The 22,981-nt window shown below is 49.6% G+C and overlaps 1 protein-coding gene across 1 annotated transcript in view; it reads right to left on the bottom strand.

Annotated features, from left to right (window-relative positions):
• Window positions 1–22,981, bottom strand: part of PREX1 (phosphatidylinositol-3,4,5-trisphosphate-dependent Rac exchange factor 1) — a 207,187-nt gene that overhangs the window by 181,488 nt on the left and 2,718 nt on the right. The window contains exon 2 of the mRNA XM_011929192.1: window positions 22,779–22,950. Within this exon, the coding sequence (XP_011784582.1) occupies window positions 22,779–22,950 (172 nt within the window). The remainder of the gene's footprint in view (window positions 1–22,778; window positions 22,951–22,981) is intronic.

The raw sequence follows: 22,981 nt of genomic DNA, 5'->3' as shown, positions 1-22,981 counted from the left end.
CCACAAATATCTACAGAGCACCCATTATGTGCCAGGCACTGTTCTAGGTGTTGGGACACAACAGGGAACAAGAGAGACAAAACCCCCTGCTCTCTGGGAGCTTAAATTCTAGAAAGGGAAGAACAGGCAATAAGCAGAGGAGTGAATCAAATACAAGTGCCATGGAGAAGAGGCAGAGACAGGGGGAGCATGGGAGGAAGGGTAACTTTCGATGGGAGGCCAGGGAAGGCTAGGCTGAGAGGGAGAGGCCGGAGACCTGAAGAGGTCATGAGCACACGAATACCTGGAGAATGTGCCGGACCAACAGGACAGCATGTGCAAAGGCCCTGAGGCAAGAGTCTGCTGGGCGTATTTGACGATGGAGTCAGAAGACCACAGACTACAGGGCCTTGGGATTTCCTCTGAGTGAGGTGGGAGCCACTGGGGGCTCAGATAGGAGGAAGGTGACCTGACTTACACAGGGTACATGTGGAGAACCAACCATCGGGGCAAGGGTGGAAGCATGGGACCAGGGAGGAGGCGACTGCAAGAGTCCCGGCAGAAGGCCATGGTGGCTGAGACCTGGGGCTACCCATGGGAGGTGAGAAGTGGCCAGATCCTGGCTGCTCGTCCAAGTTGGAGCGGACAGGATTTCCTGATGGGTTGGATGTGGGATGTAAGAGGAAGAGTGGCGTCGAGATGACCCAAGGAGGTGCCAGAGTGACTGGAAGGAGGGGGCTGCAAGAGGAGTGGCAGGGAGGAGACAGCAAGTTTGTGATGCCTGCTGAATGCCCTCATGGAGATGTCAGGCCATGATCTAGAGGTCAGGATAGAGGTCAGGGCAAGGAATATAAATGTGAGAAATGTTGGCAAAGGGAGGGCATTTTAAATGATTGAGCAAGATGAGCTCAACCACAGAATGATAATGAAGTGACAGAGGAAGAGAGGGAAGAAGTGGTCCCCATCTCCTTACCACCGGGCTGCCAGTGCCCACCAGCCTCCTGGCTATGTGCCGGGGAGAAGAAAGGGTGATAAACAGCAACAGAACATCAGTTTCTTGTTCTAGAACAGCTTGCTGTGGACAATGGAGTTTCACATCCACCGTCTAGCCTGCTCCAAAGAGGTACGTAGGGCAGGAATGAGCATTCCTCACCCCACCCCGTCACCCAGATAAGAAACTGAGGTGCAGTCAGAAAAGGGCAGGCGGGTGCAAGGTGATCCAGGCTAACTCAGCTGGCTGAGCCACCCGGCCAAGGCCAGGCTGCAGACACCATGTGCTCTCTGCCAAGTGCAGCTCTTCAGGAGCAGAAACAGAGAGACCCCCCTCCACCTTGCCTTCTGCAGCTGCCAAAGACCTGACACATGGGGAGGGGCTGAGAACATGTCTTGGCCCAAAGTGTTGCAGTGACTGGCAGACAAGAGCTGGCAGCGAGCTAGGGAGCCAGGAGGGGCAGCCAGCACCACACACAGGGCTGGGTCTCCAGGGTCCCCTCAGCACCGGGGACTCCCTTCTTCCTGGACTTACAGGCCAGTCCCAAGCTCAGAATCCCACCTCACCCCTCTGTGCCCTCCAGCAGCCACCAACTCTTGAGAGAGACACCAGGGATGGGGCATCCTTCTCCCACCTCGGCCACAGGGCTCAGCCTCGGGGATCAAGACCCAGGTTCAAATCCCAGCTCCAGTGCAAACTGACAATGAGACTTAGAACCAGCTGTGATGCCTCTCCAAGCTTCGATGTCCTCACCTGTAACACAGGTGGCAAATACAGAAACACTTCCGTCATCACTGTCGTCAAAGCAGTGAACATGCGCTGAGCTCTCAGGATGTGCCAGACACTGCTCTAGACCAGGACTTCTCCCTACATGGCAGTAGCAGGTACAAGTCCAGACACTCTTCCGCCCCAGTTGTGACAATCAAAAATATCTCCAGACATTGCCATATGTCCCCTTTGGGGGAGGGGCAAACTGCCCTTGTTTGAGAACCACTGTTCTACGCCCACCAGAACGTCAGCTCCAGGAGGACAAAAATCTTTGTCCGTTCATCAAATCTAGGGCCTGGATTTGAACTTAAGGGACCTGGTTTCACAATTTGCTCAGACACCTGCTATCCTGATTCTCAAAGGCCTACGGGAGGGTTTATGTGACCCAATATTACATACAAGTCTGGCCCACAGTAGGTGTCTCTAAATGGTCATTTTTGTTTGTGTGTTCTAAACTCCAGGCTTGGTTCATTATTATTAATAACAGCTAGCATTAATTAAGCATTTATTATGTGCCAGGTACCAAATGAAACGTCTTTTGCACACCATGGCTCATTTCAGATGTACAATGATCCTAGAAGGAAGGGATTACTATTACTTCCACTTTATTGAGGGCAAAACTAAGGTTCAAACATGTTAAACGACTTGCCTCAGATCACACTCCCAATAAGAGGAGGAGCCGGGACTGAAAGATAATACACCAGGGCCTCTCAGACTTTGGGCTTTCAGACTGGTAAGTTCCCTGACAAGGAAGCAACAAGCATTTAATGAGCACTGACTGTGTGCCAGGCACTGGGCTCAGCATCAGGGATACCAAGGTCAAGGTGGCCCCCAAGCAGCTCCAACAGCAAGCAGAAGGTGGAGAGGGCTCAGTGCCAGTATGGAGGGCTGGGGCTGGGGGAAAGGAAGTCAGAGATGCATGAGAGTAGCAGGAATGGCTTCTCAGAGGAGGTAGAGGGACAGCTCAAAGGAATTCAATATCCATTCATTCATGGAACAGTCAGGGAAGGCCTCTTAAACGAGGCAACATCTCAACAGAGCATGGCTGAAGATGGAAGTGAGCCATGCTGACATGAGGGAAAAGACAACTGGCAGGGAACTGTCTTTTTTAAATTATTGTTAGTCTATATTAATTCAAAAAATAGTGTGTTAATTAGAACTCGTGTAGCAATGCAAAAAAAGTATACAAAGATAAAGTGAAAAATCTTTCTCTACACTCCTCCCCATTCTCAGCCTGAGGCTACCAAGGCTAACATCTGGTGTGCATCCTGCAGTATCTTTCTCCACGCTCATAAATACCCACTGACAGAGCCTTTTTTGTGTTTCTTTCCCTACAAAATTGGGGTCCCACTCTACATTTCACTCAGCAACTTAGCCTTTCTTAAAGGTACAGCACGTATAGCCCCTCACATCCATAGAGACCAACCTCATTCTGTCCAACAGCTGTCCGATACCCCAACATGTGGCTCAACAACCATCCTAGTGAGACTTTCCTCTGTTAATCGCCACTCACAGGGTTGCCAATTTATTTTGCTATTAGAAACAAAACTGGAATAAATATCTTTGTAACTAACATCTTTACCTACTTTTTTTTTCTTGTTTCTATAGGAGAAGTTCCTAAAGGAACTGAATCAAAGGGTATCGTGGGTTTTTATTTTTAAAGACATTGCCAATGTATTTTTCCCCCAAGGCAGCCATCATGAACACTCCCACCAGCGTCCTCTGGGACTGCTCGCTTGCCTACAGCCATGCCAGCACTGGGCATTATGCCTCTTGTGTACGTGTGACGATGGTAAGGGATGCAAGGTGATGTTGACTGACATGGTTTCTCAGCAGAACTGCAGCTCCACACGGTTCCAAAAAACACTGCCAATTCCAGAGCATTCTGGACCCGAACGAGGCTAGAGGGGTGTGGGGGAGCAGGCTGTCCACCTAGGGGGCCCTGAGCAAGATGGGGACACCTTCTTCCCAAGCTCCTCCCCATCCTTGCAAGCCAACCCCTGAGCCTGCACCATCCTCATTTCTGAAATGGATTTCACACCCGGGCGTAACAAAGATGGCTTTGTCAGTAGGAAAGGGGAGGGGGGCACTGTTGCTGGAACATTCTGGATCCTGTTCATTCAAAGCTCTGTGTGTGGTGATGGGGAGGGCAGAGTTGGGGAACAACGGGGTGCTTCCTGCTCCGGGGCTGACCTCAGGCACAGGCACCGTGGGCAGAGCTGGAGCGGCCCCAAATTCCCTGCCATCCCCTCACTGGCGCACTCCACAAACATTTGCTGAGAGCTTGGGCTGTGCCAGGCGCTCCGGGAGCACTTTACATTTATCAGCTCACACAGTTCATCCCCACAGCCCCATCAGCGAGGTCACATCGTTAACACCACTGTGCAGATGAGAAAACAGAGGCTCCAAGAAAAGCAGCCAGGACTCGAGGTCACACAGCTCGTGAGCAGCACAGGAGCACAAAGCAGGGGCGGCCGACTGCCATCTAGCCACCTGCAGAACAGGCTCTCCTGCCCAGGCTGCTGTGGCAGCCTCCTCCTCAGCCTCCACCCCATCTCCTATCATCTACTCCCCACAAGTAGCCAGAGGGATCCTGCGAAAACAGAGTCAGATCTGCCCCTCCTCTGCTGAAACACTCCAAGGGCAACCACCTCACTCAGCATAGAAAGCAAAGCCCCTACAATGGCCCTCAAGGCGATCTGCCCACGAGCCTCCCTACTCCTACTGCTACCTCTCTGACTTGATCTCCTATTGCTCTGCCCCTGGCCACTCCGGCCTCCCTGTGCATCCTGAAACAGGCTCCTGCCTCAGGGCATTTGCTATTTCCCATGCTTGGAATTCTCTCCCCATAAAGACAGAGGCAAAGTCCTTTTCCTGATGTGACACCCCTAGAAGAGGCAGAGCCGGGATTCAGAGAAGACAGAATGCACACAGCTGAGTCTTCAATAAGAGAGAAGGATGCTGTGTGACTCTGGGCAGGTCAGGGAACCTTTCGGAGCCTCTATTTCCGCATCAACACAATGATGCGGAAATAGAGGGATCCCACCTGGCATCCTCCCTGCCTTCCGGCCCCAACACTCTGGGGGCTTCCTTCTGGGAAGCACTCCTCCCCTGACCATGTGGCAGAGCTAGGTCCCTCACCCAGGAGGCAGCCACCCCAGGGAAACAGAGAGAAATTCCTGTTCTTACTGAAGGTGGTTTGAGATGGGTTTTCTGTCACTTGCAACCAAAGGATCCTGACAACCAGCCAGCTCTTGCCGATCTCAGCAGCGGCAGCAACGCCATTGTCTTTATTATGGTTCTTGTTATTTCAAAATCTTCAAGAGGAGGGACAAACGAGGCCGGGGAGAGGCCACCAACAGGCTGTCCAACAGCCGGAAGACACCAAGCCTGAGCGGGATGGTATCAGGGTCCTGCAACCCAAGAAGAGGCCCAGGCAGGGACCCTCTAACGCCCCTGGAGGAACCCACTACTTCCTCCCAGGGTCTCCCAAAGGGGCATGAGTGCAGGAAGTAGGACAGACCATGTGGGAACCTCCTGTTTAATAGCTGATGTTGCAGAAAAGAGAAGAGAGCCATTGCCCACAGGCCACAGGAAGTGGAAGTCTGGGTAACAGAATCGCACCCTCTAAGAGAGACCCACCTTCTCCCCTTTTCATCTCAAAGAACAAGAAGGACCACCCACAAACTGAAAAACAAGTCTCCAACTTAAAACCCCTATAGGAGCTGGGCAGGTGACAGGGGATGCTGTGTGTGTCTCCTTAGTAAAAGCAATGACTATTGTATCCTTTTAACAGAGGAGAGTGTCTTTGTCTAGTAAACACACACCTCTCTTCTAAAGAGAAACCTGCTACCCTCCACTTGCCTTAAAACATGTAATTCTCTTGGTCTTTCAGTTTTCCATCTGATATATGCAAGAGTTAGAAGAAACATTCCTCTGTCCTCTTAACTCTACAATTAAAAAAAATTAAAAACCAGGCCTAGCACAGTGGCTCATGCCTGTAATTCCAATACTTTGGGGGGCTGAGGCAGGAGGATCACTTAAGCCCAGGAGTTCGAGACCAGCCTGGGCAACATAGTGAGACCCCCATCTCTAAACAAAACCTTTTTTTAAATTAGCTGGGCATGGTGACACACAATTGTAGTTACAGTTACTCAGGAGACTGAGGTGGGAAGGTCACGTGAGCCCAGGGGTTGGAGACTGTAGTGAGCTATGATCATACCACTGCACTCCAGCCTGGGCAGCAAGGCAAGATCTCACCTCAATTAAAAAAAAAAAAAAGGCAGGGGCGGTGGTGTTCACTCTTATAATCCCAGTACTTTGGGAGGCCGAAGTGGATGGATCACCTGAGGTCAAGAGTTTGTGACCAGCCCAGCCAACATGGCAAAACCCCATCTCTACTAAAATACAAAAATTAGCCAGGCGTGGTGGTGCACACCTATAGTCCCAGCTACTCAGGAGGCTGAAGGAGGAGAAACACTTGAACCCAGGAGGCCGGAGGCTGCAGTGAGCCAAGATTGCACCACTGCACTCCAACCTAGACAACAGAGTCAGACTCCTAAAAAAAAAAAAAAGAAAAAAATTGAAAACCAATAGGGCAAGTGCCATAATAAATGGCAACCAATGTTTGGTCTCAGTATTAGGAACATGTTATGGAGGGGTGGAGAGTGTGGCTAAATGAAGACTGAAGCCCTGTGCCCTGCAGAAGGGGCAGCTGCTCTTCAGGTCCAGCCAAACCAAACGTTGCCTGGAAAAGTGCAAGTGACACATCTTCTGATTACTAAGAAGCCCGAAATAATAGATTTTTGTATGAAATGTCTTCATTTTTCATTGTTGGCAGCTAAATAACAATTTTTAGTTTTTTATTAAACATAGGATTTCACCGTGTTTGCCAGGCTGGTCACGAACTCCTGACCTCAGGTGATCCACCCACCTTGGCTTCCCAAAGTGCTGGGATTACAGACGTGAGCCACCGTACCCAGCCTAAACAAAAAATTTTAAAACAATCCTGTGCAGGCTGACAAAACCCACGTATGGGCCTAACCTGGCCTTAGGAGCCCTGGGTTTTGAACCAGTGGTTCTGATCATAAGTAAAGTGACGGGTTCTGCTTTCATCACATCTGTGGCCTCAGTAGCTTGTACAAGGCCTGGCCCACAGCAAGGGTGCAATCAATGACTTCTGACCAGAGTCGGATACACACACACACACACACACACACACACACACACACACACACACGTGTCTATCACACTACTGACCAGACCTGGATACACACACACACCCCTCACACTACTGATCACTGAAGTCAAAGAATCTGAAAGCGAAGTTTCCCAGAGACAAGGGAATCCCCTGGGACAAAAGATTCATCCAACTCATTTGGATACAACTTAAACCTCCCTCCCTGTCCCCCAACGAGTCTCAGCTGTTGGATAAAAGCAGACTATCATGGGATAGGAGTCAGAAAACCTGGGCTTCAGTTCCATCTCAACCACAAACTCACTTGGGAACCCCAGGCCAAGTGACTGAACAGCTCTGTGCCTCAATGTCCCCTTTCTGAAAAGTGAGATGATTGGATGAGATGATGTCTCGGTGTCTTCCAGCTCTAACAGCCTGTTTCCAGGATTCTAGTGCCAATAATTTCTTTGGGCTAGAAAGGACCAAAGGGTCCTAAACCCAGGTTTCTTCAGCCCTCAGTTACTAAACTGACAAAAGAACCGGCAGCAATCAACAAAGATGCACATGGACTGACATTGTGAAAAACTGCAAACTACCTAAATGCCCCAATACAAGAGGAATGGGTATGTAATAATAATTTTACTAGAATGCTATTATTAAATTATGTATTAGTATAATAATTCTTATAAGTATAGCTAATACATATGGAATGCTTACTATGTACCTCGCATTGTTCTGATAGCTTTGCAGGTCCTAATTCACCTAATTTCCCCATCAATCTAAGATGGGAGCGCTATTTTAGGAGATGAGGAAACTGAAGTACACACAGATGGAGCAGCTGGCCACTCACCACACAGCAGGTAGGCAGTCAGGATTTGAACTGGACAGTGGCCATCATACAGCCCCCACATTTCATTCCGAAGCCATCAAAGGCTTGCTGATGGAGAGAGTTTATAGCAGTGACACGAGGAAGCACGCACAAGCAGTATCTGCTGTCATGTACCAGGCTCAAATCAAATGCAAGGAACAACAAGGAAATACACCCAAAGGTGAAACAGCTATTTGGAAGGGTAAGATTTTTTACTCATCTTTATTTCCCAAATTTTCTAAAATGAGCGCAGTAACTGTGAACACAGCCAGATGTGGCAGGCGTCCCAGGGAGCCGGCTCCACACCCAGCACTCACCTACTCTACTCCACCCCCAAGGGCCCAGATGTCAGCCTGCCCTGCATCCTGCTGTATCCCAGCATCTGGGCCAGGCACAGAGTAGGTGCTTAATACAATGTGTTGGAACAAGGGAATAAGTCTATGAGGTAGAAACAGAGATTTCCCCATTTTATAGCTGAAGAAACTGATGTCTAAGAATCAGCTTCCCGAGATCACAGAGCTGTCACAGAGCTTGGATCTGGGACAAGCATGAGCACATCTCAGTGGAGACTTTCTACCAAGGACAATCAAAATCACCAGAGCTGGACTGCCAAATACAATGCGTGATCCAGGACTAGATCCTGGACTGGTGGTGGGGATGGGTGAGGAGATGGGTATAGGGAACACTTGGGGAGAAACTGGTGAAATCTGAATATAGACTGTGCATTGTATCATTTAGTGTAAACGTTGACTTCCCTGATTTTGTTCAAGGCACTGTTGTTACACAAGAGAATGTCTGTCTTCCTAAGTGATGCATGCTAAAGTTTGTAGGCGCATCCTGTCTGCAATTACTCTCAAATGGATCAAAATAATAATAATGCATGTGTACATGAGGGGGAGAGGGGAAAAGAAAGGAAAGGGAGAGGGGGAGTGATCAAATAAAAAGTTACCAAAAATTTAACTCCAAAAAAAGTATTAAATTGCCCAGAAATACAACATGTTTGGTTTTGTGCCTAGAGCACCATATGTATGTAGAAATGAATAATATATGCAGCCAGGTATATACACAAAATATCATTTTACCATACTGAGGAGTTCCATAAGAGCGCCTGTAGCTGACTAGACATAAGGGAATGTGCTTTTGACACTCACACCTCCACTGTATTTACTACCTTTGTGTTTAAGGGGAAATAAATCTTTAAAACCACCCAATCAACATCCTGGTGGGCCACTGGCTGGTGGCTGAGACCACCCAGAGCTCCCTGACGTGGCAAATAAAACTTTCCAATCCCTCTGCCCTCCCTGGTGTGGTAAGGGCAGGAGGCCAAGGAGCCCAGGCTGCGGCTGCCCCCACACGGGGGTTCACGCTCCCAAGACAGAGTCATGGCCAGGAAGGCCTCTGCCACAGAGTGGGCCCCATTCAGCCCCTTTTGCTCATGCATTCATTTCTTCCACAAATGCTAACAAAGTCCCCATTAAAATCGTCAGGGACTTGGCCATGAACACAGCAGAAAAGGGCTGTGACCTCATGCGACTTATAATCTAATGGGAGAGAGATACCAAACAAATAAATCAACAAGATAATTCCAGGCAGTGACGGGTCAAGAAGAAAATCAGTGCAGTGGTGTAGAGAAAGGGACTAGAAGGCTCTCTGAGGAGGTGGCACTTGAGCTGAGAGCTGAAAGAGAAAGGGGGGCCCTTGGTACAAATCAGGGTTCCAAGAGCTCCAGGTAATAGGAACAGCAAAGGAAAAGGCTTAGAGGCTAGAACCAGCTGAATATAGTGCAAGAGCAGAAAAAAATCTGGTCGGGGCAGGACAGAACGAACTAGGCGGGGAGACAAGGTCTACACAGTGAGCCGAAGTTGGATCACATGATACCTTCTAACCCACCATAAGGAGCTGGGATTCGATTAACCTCCATGTTCCACCTCCAGCAGAGCGAGGATAGGGGAGGAAGAGGACTCCTTGTGCTTGTTCATGTCTCCCGTAAACAAACCGGAATAAAATGGCAGGGTGTTGGAGCTAAACCCAACCCTGTCAGTAATTACATTAAATATACATAAGCTAAACCATCTAATTAAAAGGCTGGGACTGTCAGATGGATTTAGAAAAGCAAGACCGAACTATATGATGCCTGTAAGAGATGCACTTGGAATATAAAGACACAGAGGCAGAAAGGAAAAAAATGGAAAACGGTAAGCAGAAGAAAGGTGACATGGCTATAGCAATATCAGACAAAATAGCCTTCAAGATAAGGAGCATTATCAGAGATAAAAAGGAGTATTTCATAATGATAAAAGGGTCAATTCGCCAGGAAGACATGATCATAAACACGTATTTCCAGCAACAGAACTTTAAAATGCAAAAAGTAATAACTGACAGAACTCAAAGGAGAAAAACATAAATCTACAGTCACAGATGGAGACTTCCAGAGCCTTCTCTCAATAACTACCAGAACAAGGAGACCAAGCATCAGTAAGGATATATAGATCCAAACAACACTACCAACTACCTTGATCCAAATGACATGTGTAGAACACTGCACCCCAAAATAGCAGAAGACACATTCTTTTCAAATGTACATGAAATGGTCCCTAAGGTAGACTACCTGCTGGGTCATAAACCAAGTCTCAATCAATTTCAAAGGACTGAAAACCCACAGAATATATTCTCTGAGCACAAGAGAATTAAATTGGAAATCACTAAACAATGAGTTATCTGGAAAAGCCCTAAAATGTGGAGATCAATGCAATCAGATGGCTTTCTCACTCCCCACCCCACCCTCAGAGTAAACAGCGCAGACAACATCTGGCGCAAAAGTCCCCTGGGAGAAAGCAGTTAGGCATCTGTCTCATGGCCAGGTCTAAGCCCACACTCCTAGGTAAAGGGGGTACCAGGCTGGGGTAGATGCTCTGGCTTCAACCTCAACAACCCAATTGGCAAATCATTTCAAGAGATGCTGGGGCGGCCGGGCACAGTGGCTCATGCCTATAATCTCAGCACTTTGGGAGTCGGCCGAGTGGACAAGATCACCTGAGGTCAGGGGTTTGAGACCAGCCTGGCCAATGTGGCAAAACACTGTCTCTACTAAAATTACAGAAATTAGCCAGACATGTTGGCATGCGCCTGTAATCCCAGCTACTCAGGAGGCTGAGGCAGGAGAATGGCTTGAATCTGGGAGGCAGAGGTTGCAGTGAGCCAAGATTGCACCATTGCACTTCAGCCTTGGCAACAGAGTAAGACTCTGTCTCAAAAAAAAGAAAACAAGAAAAAGAAAAAAGAGAGATGGTGGAGGTCTGTGTACTGTGTTGGAGAGACCAGGTCTTACCAAAGAGGAAACCATACCCCAGAATACAGCCCACCTGCCCTGCCTCACTCAGAATGAGCCAGAATGAGGCCAACAGCCAATCAGTTCACCTTACTCAGCGGTCACTCTGGGCAGGGCCAGAGAAGGAGTAAATAAAGTAAAGCACAGTGGTCACGAATACGGGCTTTGGAGTAGAACAATCCTGAGTTCAAACCCACCACTGACCATCACTGGTGTGTGGAACCCTGAGATGGCCCCAGGATTACTCTCCCCTGTGTCCACGCCCTGGAGGATCCTTTCCCATTTCATGTAAGTGGGACTGTTAGTGTTGACTGTTTGGTAAAGGAAGAGGCGAAGGGATTTTGCAGATATAATTAGGGTCCAAAATCAGCTGACTGAGCGGGCCTGACCTAATCAGGTAAAGCCTTAAAAGACGCCTGTGGGGGATAAAGCAGGGAGAAGAGCACAAGCACACTTCTAGGCCCTTCCTAAAGGAAGAGATTCAAAGCAAGTGATTCACCTGCTGGCCATGATGTGGCTATGTTGTGGGAGGACCACACCCCTAAGACTCAAGGGCACCTCTAGGAAGTGAGGGCGATCACCAGCCAATACCCTGCAAAAAAATGGTGACCCCGGCTCCATAACACATGGAACTAAATTCTGCCAACAACCCCATGCAGATGCCTCCCATGCCCCAACCCGCTCCTCGCTCCAAGCATCAGATGAGATCACAGCCCGGGTCAACACCCTGATGGCAGCCTCATGAGACCTTGAGCAGAAAACCCAGTTACACTGCACCCAGACTTCTGGCCCACAGAAACTTCGAGGTAACTAACAGGTGTTATTTTAAGCCACTAAATGTGTGGTAACTTGTTCGGCAGCAACAGATAACTAATATGCCATCTCTGTGTGATCCCAGGCAAGTGACCTCACCCTCTCTGGGCCTCAGTTTCCTCATCTGCAAAACTGCAAGGCTGTAAATGACACAGGATGTGTAACAGCCTCACCCAGAAAGTGGGGAGCAGTATGTTCTGTGCCCTTTCAGCTTCATGGAGGGATTTCACAGCAGGGGAATGGAAGGTAGCGTCGTGTGTTTTTGAGACACCAATCTGTTTTTTCAATCTTTGGATGGGTTGTTTGGAGAAGAGAGTGAACAGCATCTTCTAGCTCCAACTTACAGCCATCCCAGTTACTCCCAACTGCCTTCAGAGTGCAGAGACCAATGTCCAAGGCAAGGGACCACTTGGTCAAAATAAATTCAATTACTTATTTCAAGTCCCAGGAAGGATTCTCAGGCAGTGTGCTCAAGATGAGATGCTATAACTGTCCCTGTGCAAAAAGTAGGGAAATACTAAGATTCTAAAACAGAATGCTTAAAAATAACGTCTACTAATTACTGGGGCCTACTCAGACGCCAGGCAGTGAGCCAAGTGTCTCAATATATTTTATAGATGAGGAAACCAAGGTTCAGAGAGGGAAAGTTTCTTGCCCAGGGTCACAGAGCTGCTGAGGGGCAGAGATAAGATTCAGACCCAGACAATCTGGCTAGGCCCCTGGCACTTGAGCACAATGCCACACAGTAAAAAATTCTCCTGTGCCAAATCCTCCAGCTCACACATACCCACATGGTCAAAAGACACCAGGCCATCTTAGTCCCCAGAAGTCTGCACAAAAATGCTTAGCAGTTATATAATTCAAAACAATCACATCATGTAACAAAACATAGGCACGTATAGAAGCGATTTTTTCATTCAAAAAATATTTAATGAGCATCTACTATGTGGCAGGCATTGTTGTTGGTGCTGGAGATCAAAATCTCTATCCTCTTGGCCTGCCCGTGACATGACACGCTGGTGAGGGAGGCAGACGATAAGCAATAAATAAGTAAAATGTCTAGTGTGTTAGCTAGCAGGAAAAAAGCAACGCAAGAAAAGGAAGAAATGGTGAGGTGGGGATGTGCGGTGTCAGAAAAGTCCCAGTCAAGAACAGGATTTTCAGCAAAGGCCTGAAGGAGGGGGAGGGTTGAGCCACAGGGACACTGGGGGGTGGAGGGGAGCACATTCCAGATAGCACAGGTGCGAGGGCCCTGAGGCAGGTGCACGCTTGGTGCATTTGAGAAAAGGCAAATGCGCTTGGAGGAAGTGGACGTGGGGGTAAGAGCTACCCAGAAGATTCTGGGATTGGATAGTGGGGATGACTGCGCAACTTGGTGAATATACTCACAACCACTGAATCGTACACTTTGAAAGGGTGAGGTTTATGATGTGTGAATCATATCTCAGTTTTTAAAACTGTATGGGGGAAAAAGGAGTAATGAAAGAAGAGCTGGGAGAGCCAAGAGAGGCAGGTCTTGTGCGACATTCCAGGCCAGACTAAGGGCTGCTTTTACTCTGAGTGAGATGCAACTGATTAGGGTCTCACTGGATCCCTCTGACTGCGTAAGGAGAACAGAATGTGGGAGGCCAGGGAGAGATCAAAACAGTCAACTGCAATGGTCCTGGCCATTCCCGGCTGCGTGTCCTCAGGTATGCCACTTCCCCTCTCTGCAGCTGTTTTCCTCACCCAAGAAGTGGGCCTGAAAAATCCCTCCCCCACAGGGCAGAGGTGAGAGCTAACAGATGATGAAGTGCTGTTATGATGCCTATGCCCGGAGGGTGGAGTACTGATCCCGCCAAACAGTTTTTAATTATGCAAATGAGTTTCCTGAACAGAAAACAAGGGGCACCTTCCTCTGTCTCAGGAAGCAGAGGTTCATCTTGCATCAACAGCCCTCCCAGCCTAGAGGCAGCTGCCTTCACATCTCATCCACATTCTGGCCACAGATGGGGGCCCAAACTCCTCTCTGGGTGTGGTTGGCTGCACTGGCCTCCTCCAGGGAGCCTGCCCTGGTTACTTGGTAACAGAGTAGCCACAGGAAAGCTGACATCCAAAGAGAGGACAGAACCAGTCGTAGGTCACAGAACAGCCTGGAAGCAGGCAGGGGATCTGCTGTGGGAGGGGAAGGTACACCCATTCCCCTCTGAGACCTTAGTAAGACCATTGTACAGTCTTGGTTTCCACGTCACCAAATGACCTATGCCATATCCAACTGAAAGCAGTCTGGTGGCTCCTCACACCACCAGGAACAAAACCCAAACTGCTCACCATGCATCTGAGGCCCATGCAACCTGGACCCTGTAACATGCCAAACTCATCTCCCCTACTCTCCCCTCCAGCCACCCTGGCCTCTTACTGTTCCTCAAACAAGCCTGGCACAGTCCTGCCTCAGGGCCTTTGCATCTGCTGCCCCCGCAGCCTGGGACACACTTTTCTCCACTCTTTCCACCAGGGACTCTTTCTCTTCCTTCAGGACTTGGTCAAATGTCATCTCCCTAGGAAAGCCTTCCTTGTCCATCCCATCTAAAGTAGATGCGACCATCCCAGTCACAAACATAACCTCATTTTATTTCCTTCTGTCTGCATCCACTCCCCAGCTGTGTGGACTTGAGCAAGTTACTCAACCTCTCCCAGCTTTAGTTTCCGCATCTGCAAAACTGACCTCAGGGAGTTGTTGCAAGGGCTCAAGAAGCATGTGGCACAGTACCTGGAACACAGCAAGGCCTCAGTGGGTGTCCTTATTATGACAACTCTGGTACTTTTCTCAAGGGATTTCTTTTTGCGATGTCTGCAGATTCCCTGAGGGCAAAGACCTTGTCTTGTTCCAGCCACATGCCAGCACCTAGCACAGTACCTGGCACACAGTGGGTGCTGAATAGCCATTTATTGAATGAATAAGTCGATTAGTGGATGAAAGCATCAACTGCCCACACCCCGACCCTGGCCTCACTCTTCCTGAGAGATGCTTCTTACAGAAGCCACCCACCCTCCCAGCAAGCAGGGAAGCACAAGACCCTGGGTCCTGACAGCCGATGGCCACCTGCCTGCACCAGCTTTCAGTGGCCCCAGTTCCACCAGCCTGAAATAGCCTCGCCTCCCCTGGCCCAGAATCAAGGGATCGTCTGTCAGTTCCACCCTGGGGAAGGAACCAGGCGGGTAAACACAGATTGAGTGTCCAACCACAAGACAAAAGAAGAGCAGACAGACCCTTCTGGTCCTCAAGGAGCCAAGAAAATAAAAATAAGCTTAAAAATCCACACAGGGCTGGGAGGCTGGAGGGCTCCGCTTCTTCCTTGGGACTTCCTCTGCGAGGAGGGGTGAGCCCACACACAATCACTGCACTCACTCCCTAGAGTAACCCTAGGAGGTCTGGGGTCATGCCCATTTTGCAGATGGGGAAACCGGGGCTCAGAGACGCAAAGCAACATCCCCAAGGTCACACAGGGGAAGAGCCAGGAACTGAACCCAGGCCAGGTGGCTCGAGAGTCTGTGCTCTAAACCATGAACCGCAAGAGAGAGAGCCTCCCAGACACTCTGCTGGGTGAAAAGGGCAAACCGTATTATGCTACTTACGTAAACACATCTCACGTATTTCCACGCAGGCATGCTAATGCCCCTATACAGTCTGAGAGCACAGGTGGTAGTCAAAGGAGCTTTTAGCCCAGTGGTTCTCAACTGGAGGCTGTTCTTCACGCCCAACCACCTCTAATGGATACTTGGAATATCTGGAGACATCTGTGGTTGTCACAGCTGGGGAAGAGGGGTCCTACTGGCATCTGTACGTAGAGGCCAGGGATGCTGCTAAGCATCATTACAACGCACAGGACAGCGCGCCCCCCCTACCAAGAGCAAAGAATGATCCAGCCCTGTATGTCGATAGTGCTGAAGGCTTAGAGACTAGTGGGATTTACTCCAGACCAACTGCTAGGGCCACAAATGACCCCTGTGAAACCTCTTCAAGGGGGACTTCTGGCCGGGCACAGTGGCTCACGCCCATAATCCCAGCACTTTGGGAGGCCAAGGCGGGCAGAACACTTGAGGTCAGGAGTTCCATACCAGCCTGGCCAACATGGTGAAACCCTGTCTCTACTAAAAAATACAAAAATTAGCCGGGCGTGGTGGCACGTGCCTGTAGTCCCAGCTACTCGGGAGGATGAGGCAAGAGAACCGTTTGAACCCAGGAGGCGGAGTTTGCAGTGAGTCAAGATTGCGACATTGCACTCCAACCTGGGCAACAGTACAAGACTCCATCTTAAAAAAAAAAAAAAAAAAAAAAAGAGGGATTTTTGATCCTGGCCAAAACACAAACCCCGGAAAAGGATGTGGGCCACCAAGCTCTCTTCCCAGGTCTCTGGGGATGGAACTCTAACAAACTGAGTGGCTACTGCCCTTAACTGGAGCTCACCTCCCCTCTGGGGATGCAACTCATGTCACCTGCAAAACAAGGAGATTCAGACCCAATGACCCACCTGGCTTCTGTTCAAGATCTCCGAAATGCAGGGCAGGAATCAGCTCTGACCTGGCCCCATGTCTGGGGAATGATGCTGTGGGACACAGCACACCGGTTTGAGGGGCAGCCCGCCCTGTCGCCCACCTCCCTCCAGTATTCCAGGCAGCACGCCTGCGTCTGTTGGAAAAAAACAAAAGACGCCCCAAAAATCTGAGAGGTCAGGTTCTCCTGCAGCCAGGCATGACCTGCTTCAAACACTTAACTCTTGCAAAACCTTTAAGGGAGAGTGGCTGTGAAGCAAATAGGATGTGGGTTTCTTTATCAAAGGGAGTGGCCCCAAGCCCAACAGGTCTTCAGCTCTCTGACCTGATAAAGGAGTATCTTTCTCTCCAAGAAGGGGGTGCCCTGAAGTCTCAAAAGCCAGAGACACCAACCCCATTCACCTCTTCTTAAAAGTGACAGTTAAATTGCTACCAGGGCAAACACCAGAATAAAAGTAGGTAGGCTTCCAGAAGGCTCGTCTGAAGAATGAGTCACAGAATCCCCATGGGGCTGTCCTTCTTATAAGGACAAGGACCTGTTGATGACTTCATTCTCGTGGCCCAGAACACTGCCCAGGATATACAGCAGATGCTCCATACATACCTGCACACAGAGAAAAGCAGTCTCGTATCTTCATGGTTTTACCTGTACAGAGCTCTCTGTCTGCCATACATTAAAAAAAAATGTCACCCATCTAAATCCTGCTGACACTCAGGTTTTTATCATCAAAAGATTTTCACTGACTTCCTGACGATGATGAGTCCAACACAAAGTGGCCTGTCCCAGGCTCTCTGGCATCTGAAAACTGAAATAAGGTGGACTTTTTGACTTAATTCTTGCCCACCTGGGCAGCCCGGAGGTCTCACAGGGCCGGTAACTTTGCTCATGAACACAGCCTCATGTTGGCACAATTCAGGACAGTGGTGAAGAATGTGGGCCAGGCAGCCTTATTACCTGGGTCCAACTGCCAGCTCTGTCAGGCTGTGTGACCCTGGGAAACTGACTTGGCCTCTCTGTGTCTCTGTTTCATTTGTAAAATAGGAAGCATAAGAATACCTGCAACTTTTGAGTTAATGCATAAGGAACTATAAGCAGAGCTTGCAAGTATATAAATATTAGCAAATTGTTACCACTATTACTATTGCATTAATCTAAAAACCATGTTGAAAATACAATTCTTCCTGTCAGCTTCTTAAAATATATATTCACATACATATGTATAATTTTATACAAAAGGGGTATTATAAACAGGATTTTACTTCCTTATCTTCCTGGTTGCCTTTCTCCCTAAGATACGCATCCTTCCATCCTTTTCTCCAACCTGCTGTCACCTTATACATACAACACACATGCGTACATTATGGTTATTGTTTATTTTCCAAAAGAACTGTGTTACATATACCTCTCAGCATCCTACTTTTCATATGAAGACCACGTGGAAATCCCCCCAAGTCACTGGGGAGATCCCTCTGCCTCAATGACTGTGGAATCAAAGACCTGCCCCCTCCCCCACCACCCGTGGCATTTCTCCCTAGTGTGAGACTAGGAGTACAGAATCTTTTAAAACAGAAAAAAATAGTGACAACAAAAAACCACAGTTTCTTGTTTGGCGAGCGGAGCTCCAATGAGAAGAAAAACTTTGGTCTCCTCCCTCCAAAAAGCGGAACCACAGAAAGCATTCTGGGAGCTTTCTGCCCACAATCCCTGTTCCTCAGAGACCCCATCCCAGTCAGTTCCGGGCAGACCCTCTATGTCTCTATAGCTCTCTGTCCTCAGCCACGGGGACACCTTCGAGGAGCTGCTGACTAACTCCCACCCACAGGCCTCTGCCCACCCACCCAGGCCCTCTCTTCTCTTCCGACCACTGCCCAGATGACACACCCATCATGGGAGTGACTGGCACCTGCCCCTGAGGTGCCTCCCCTGGGCAGGTGGGCCCAAGGCCTACTCAGCCTCTTCTAGGGGAGTGGGGGGGGGGTCCTTTGAGCTCCAAAGAGCTGCATATCCCCCAAAATACCCACACAGCATTCCAAACACCCAGTGCGCCTGGCACTGTTCTAACAGCTTTGACCTCAGGCTCATCCAAGCTTCACCACATCCTTGTGACACAGGTGCTACATTGTGCCCATTGGACAGATGGGGAAACTGAGACACAGAGCAAGTCAGTGATCAGCCCAAGGTCACCTACAGTCCCAGTGGGGGAAAGCCTGCATTTGAACACCAGCAGCCTGACTCCAGAGCTTCACTCAACCCTCATGCCATGAACAGCCCCGGAGCCCAGAGCAAGAACTCGGCAGCCTGCCATTTCTATCCGTCCACAGTTCTGCCCATTCAGTGGAGAAAAGAACGGGAGTCACAGAGGGGTAATAACAGGAGGAAGCGCAGGCAGAGGTGAAACATCACACAGACCTGGGTTCAAATCCCTGTTCTGCCACCTTAACAAATCATGTGCCAAGCCCTTCTTGGATGAGCCAAAGGCAGTCTATGAAGTGGCTGGGCACATGAGTTCTGGGGCAGGGAGCCTAGGATCAAATCCTGGCAATGGTGTCCACCTAACCCAGGGCAGCTCACTTAGATTCACTTTGCCTCGGTTTCCTGACCTCTCAATGGGGATAAAAACAGTATCCCCTTGGTAGAGAAAATTAAATGAGCTGACACACACAAAGTGCTTAGAATGGCAAGTGATGAATCAAAGCAGTTCCTGCACAGCAATGACTGTCATTGTTTTCATCATGACTAACGTTGCCCAAAGCACACGGGGAGTACCCCCACATAGCCAGGGCTTCGAAACGATTCGAGCCAAGGTTCTGAGTCAAAACCCCGGGCACTGTTTCCCCCAAAACTGATCCAGCATCTCTATGAAAGGGCTGTCCTTGCCGCTTCAAGATTCTTTAATAAACACACACAAAACACCAAACTCAGAGGACCCCCTGGAGATTAGGGAGGGAGTGCAACCCAGTTCCTGAAGGAGATGGGGAAAGATGGAGAGATTCTGGAGGAACCACAAAGCCCTCGGCCTGGAACCAAACAAAACCACTGGTTCCTGTGGCCGGAGTTTAGGGGGTCAAAAGGAAACTCACGCAGAACCCCCATCCTCCTCTCAGTGCTGACTTAACTCAGACCTCACTTCCTCCAGGAAGCCCTCCCTGATCACCTCTGCTCTCTGGATGCTGAAGTTCCATAACCCTAATTATCTGTACTATTTAATTTTCCTATAACAACAATAATAACAAATACTTATAAACCCTACTGCCAGACACTGTTCTAAGTGCTTTACATCAATTTCTATAACTCATTTATCTCCTTTAAAAAACCTATAAAATAGGACCTATTACCATCCCTCTTTTTACAAATAAGGCTCAAACAGGTTAAGGTGTTTGCCCAAGGTCACAAATCCAAGGACTTAACCTCAAGCAGTCTGGCTCCAGAGCCTTGTACTTGGATTGTTTTTTTAAAAACACCCATTTGGCCACCCTCCACTACACTGTCCTCTCCTTGAGGACAGAAGTCACACACGGCCCCTATCACAGGGGTTAGTTTCCACGGTTTCCATGGGCTGACGGGGCCTTCACACCAGGGACACACGGAGGGCAGGGTGGTCCTTTAAGGCCTGCCTCTAACCACATGGAAATAAAAGCACGGAGGGATTACCGTGCATTCTTCCAAGCCAGGAGACAGCGGAGAAAATCCCTTAGCAAATATAAAGGCTGAGAAGAGAGAGTGGGAAGACAGAAGAGAATCACAACCTGAGGCTGCCAGCCTTGTAGCCATGGAAAGCCTTGGTAATTAGCAGTTCCAGAAGCTCTAAGCCCCAGGTTAGTTGTGAAAACGAAAATGCCTTAGGATGTTTAGGGGCCATTCCTGACGGGCCAAGATGAGAAAGGACTCCTGGTGGCTCACAAACAACGTATGGCTGGTCAGGTTACACAATCCGTCTGTTTCCGGCACCAGCTTGGGGACACACAGAAGGACAAGGCAGAAAGGAAGTCCGGATTCCCCTCCTTGTTTCACAGGTGTGGAAACTGAGGTCAGGACAGGCGGCATGACTGGTCCAAGACACACATCCAAGTTAGAATCAATTCACCTCAGAACTAACACATCAGATACAAAAAGAAAAATGTGATGAAGTCAGCAAATATAAAGTGTCAAAGAGATAATGTGAAAGCAGAGAAATCTTTTTTTTTCCTGTTTCTGGAATAATAAGAACGGTTGGCTCCAATCAATTTCCATTATTCCAGCTTCCTCCGACTCTACACGTGGACGATTTAAAACCACAGTTAACTCAAACACAATCTAGATCTGTTCTAAAATGAAACAAACCATGTAGGGCAGGGGCGTGGGAGGGAGAGGTATATTTTCTTTCCCATTAATGTAAAAATTGGTTTGTATTTCCTGTTTCTCTTCCAAGCAGAGGGGCAGGGAGTGGCTCAGAAGGAGAAGTCAGGAGTTCCCTAGAATTTGACATTGCTCATAGACACCAGGGTTATCTACACGTTTAATTCAGAAACTGCCAACTTCTAACTGAACAAATTCTTCACCCCGCCCCACCCCCCGAAACTATGAGAGAAGAAGGGATGGAAAAGAAAGCCAATCTTGCCTTATTCTTACAGCCCTTCCTAGAAGCGTCCTTCGGCCAAATGGTTTTCAATGCTTCTGCACAACCCCCTCTCCCACACCCCCCTTCCCCCAGTACATCTCCTTTCACAGGCAGAAGGGCTCTAGTCTAGGGCTCTCTTCTCCCTGAGTTGGAACTCTGATCTCACACAGCCTCCGCTGCACCCCTAAGCCATGGGGAGCCCCAGAGGACTCCAGAGTCTCCCTCTTTCTCCCAAAGACTGGCAGCTACAGAGCCGGGCTCTAGGGTCTTTGAAAGAGCCACCCCCACACCAGCCCTTCCTGAACCAGGATTAAAAGACTTCCTAGAGCAGAGAAGGGGAGTAAATGAGGCCCCAGCAGGAGGCACGGAGATTAAAGCCTTTATAGTCTCCTAACTTCCATCCAAGGCTCTGCCCTGTCCCACCCCCTCCACCCCCTGGCCACTTTTCTCACTTCCTAGGAGAGTAGGGAAGTGGCCCCTTCCTCCCTCTCACAGAAAAAAAAGCAAAAGCAAAATGCAGCATAGAATAGGGGTTTAAAACACTAGCTGGGATCGTCCCAGTTCAAAGCCCAGTACCCCCACTTAATCAGCTGTGCGATCCCAGGCAAGCTACTCGGCCTCTCTGGAGCTAAACTTTCCCAATCCTAAAAACGGAAGGAGGCAGGGCCCAGTAGCTCACGCCTGTAATCCCAGCACTTTGGGGGCCGAGGTCGGCGGATCACTTGAGGCCAGGCGTCCGACACCAGCATAGCCAACATGGTGAAACCCCCTCTCTGCTAAAAATACAAAAATTAGCCGGCCGTGGTAGCTGGCGCGTGCCTGTAATCCCAGCTACTCCGGAGGCTGAGGCACGAGAATTGCTTTAACCTGGGAGGAGGAGGTTGCAGTGAACCGAGATTGCGCCACTGCACTCCGTCCTGGGGGACTGAGGGAGGCTCCGTCTCAAAAAAAATTTTTTTTAATTAAAAATAGGGGAAATATTCGTCCCTACTTCATAGGACGCCTGTGAAGGTTAAACCTGCTAATTAATGACACATTTAAGGTGCCTGACACATAGTAAGTGCTCGGTTGTTATTTTACAAAGTCTGAGGTCGTGGTTTTGCACTTGGAGGTGGGGAGTTGGGGGGTGGATGCAGTTAGGGAGCCTGGACTGCCGGGTCGTGAGTTCGAAATCCACTCTCCCCGAACTCCAGCAAAAACCTGTGCATGGCGGGTTCTACCCTGGGGTTCTGTCAATCCCTGTCCCTCCTCTGAGCTTCAGGTTTTATCCTACTCCACCAACGCGCAGGGACGCTGGGCTCTGGGGCTCCTACGGTCTGTCCTAGACGAGTGGTGCACTGGGCGCGAAGTTACTCCTGGGAAAAAGACGCAGGAGAGCGAGCTCCCGGCGCCGGGGTCCCCAAGCCTCTGCATCGCGGATGTAACTAATTTTAAAACTATTTGAAAGGCGAGGAGGGAGAAGAAAAGACAAAAGGGCAGCGCGCGCCGCGGGGAAGTGGAGTGCGGGAGAGCCCCGGTCTGAGCAGGACCCTGCGCCGCCCAGGGAAGGAGGCGACGGGACAGCTCTGGAGGAGCGTGAATCCCCCTCGCTTTCCGCGCGCCCCGCGGGGCGCCCCCGAGGCGACTCTCTCCACCCACGGGGACCACGGCCACAGGTTGTGGGGAACGCGGCGGGGCGAGCGGCTGGAGGGAAAGCTGTCCCCGCGCTCCCGGGCGATACTAACCGACTGCAAGAAGCGCAAGGTGCCCACGTAGTCCCTCTCGGTGCCCAAGATCTCGTTGAGGACGCAGAGGCGGAGGCGCAGCTGACGCTCCGACTCCCGGGCGGCCGAGAACGCGGCGGGGCGAGCGGCTGGAGGGAAAGCTGTCCCCGCGCTCCCGGGCGATACTAACCGACTGCAAGAAGCGCAAGGTGCCCACGTAGTCC

The sequence above is a fragment of the Colobus angolensis genome, unplaced genomic scaffold (genome assembly GCF_000951035.1).
Source record: "Colobus angolensis palliatus isolate OR3802 unplaced genomic scaffold, Cang.pa_1.0 Scaffold8, whole genome shotgun sequence".
In the NCBI taxonomy this organism is placed as follows: domain Eukaryota; kingdom Metazoa; phylum Chordata; class Mammalia; order Primates; family Cercopithecidae; genus Colobus; species Colobus angolensis.
This window is presented reverse-complemented; position numbering and strand designations above follow the sequence as displayed.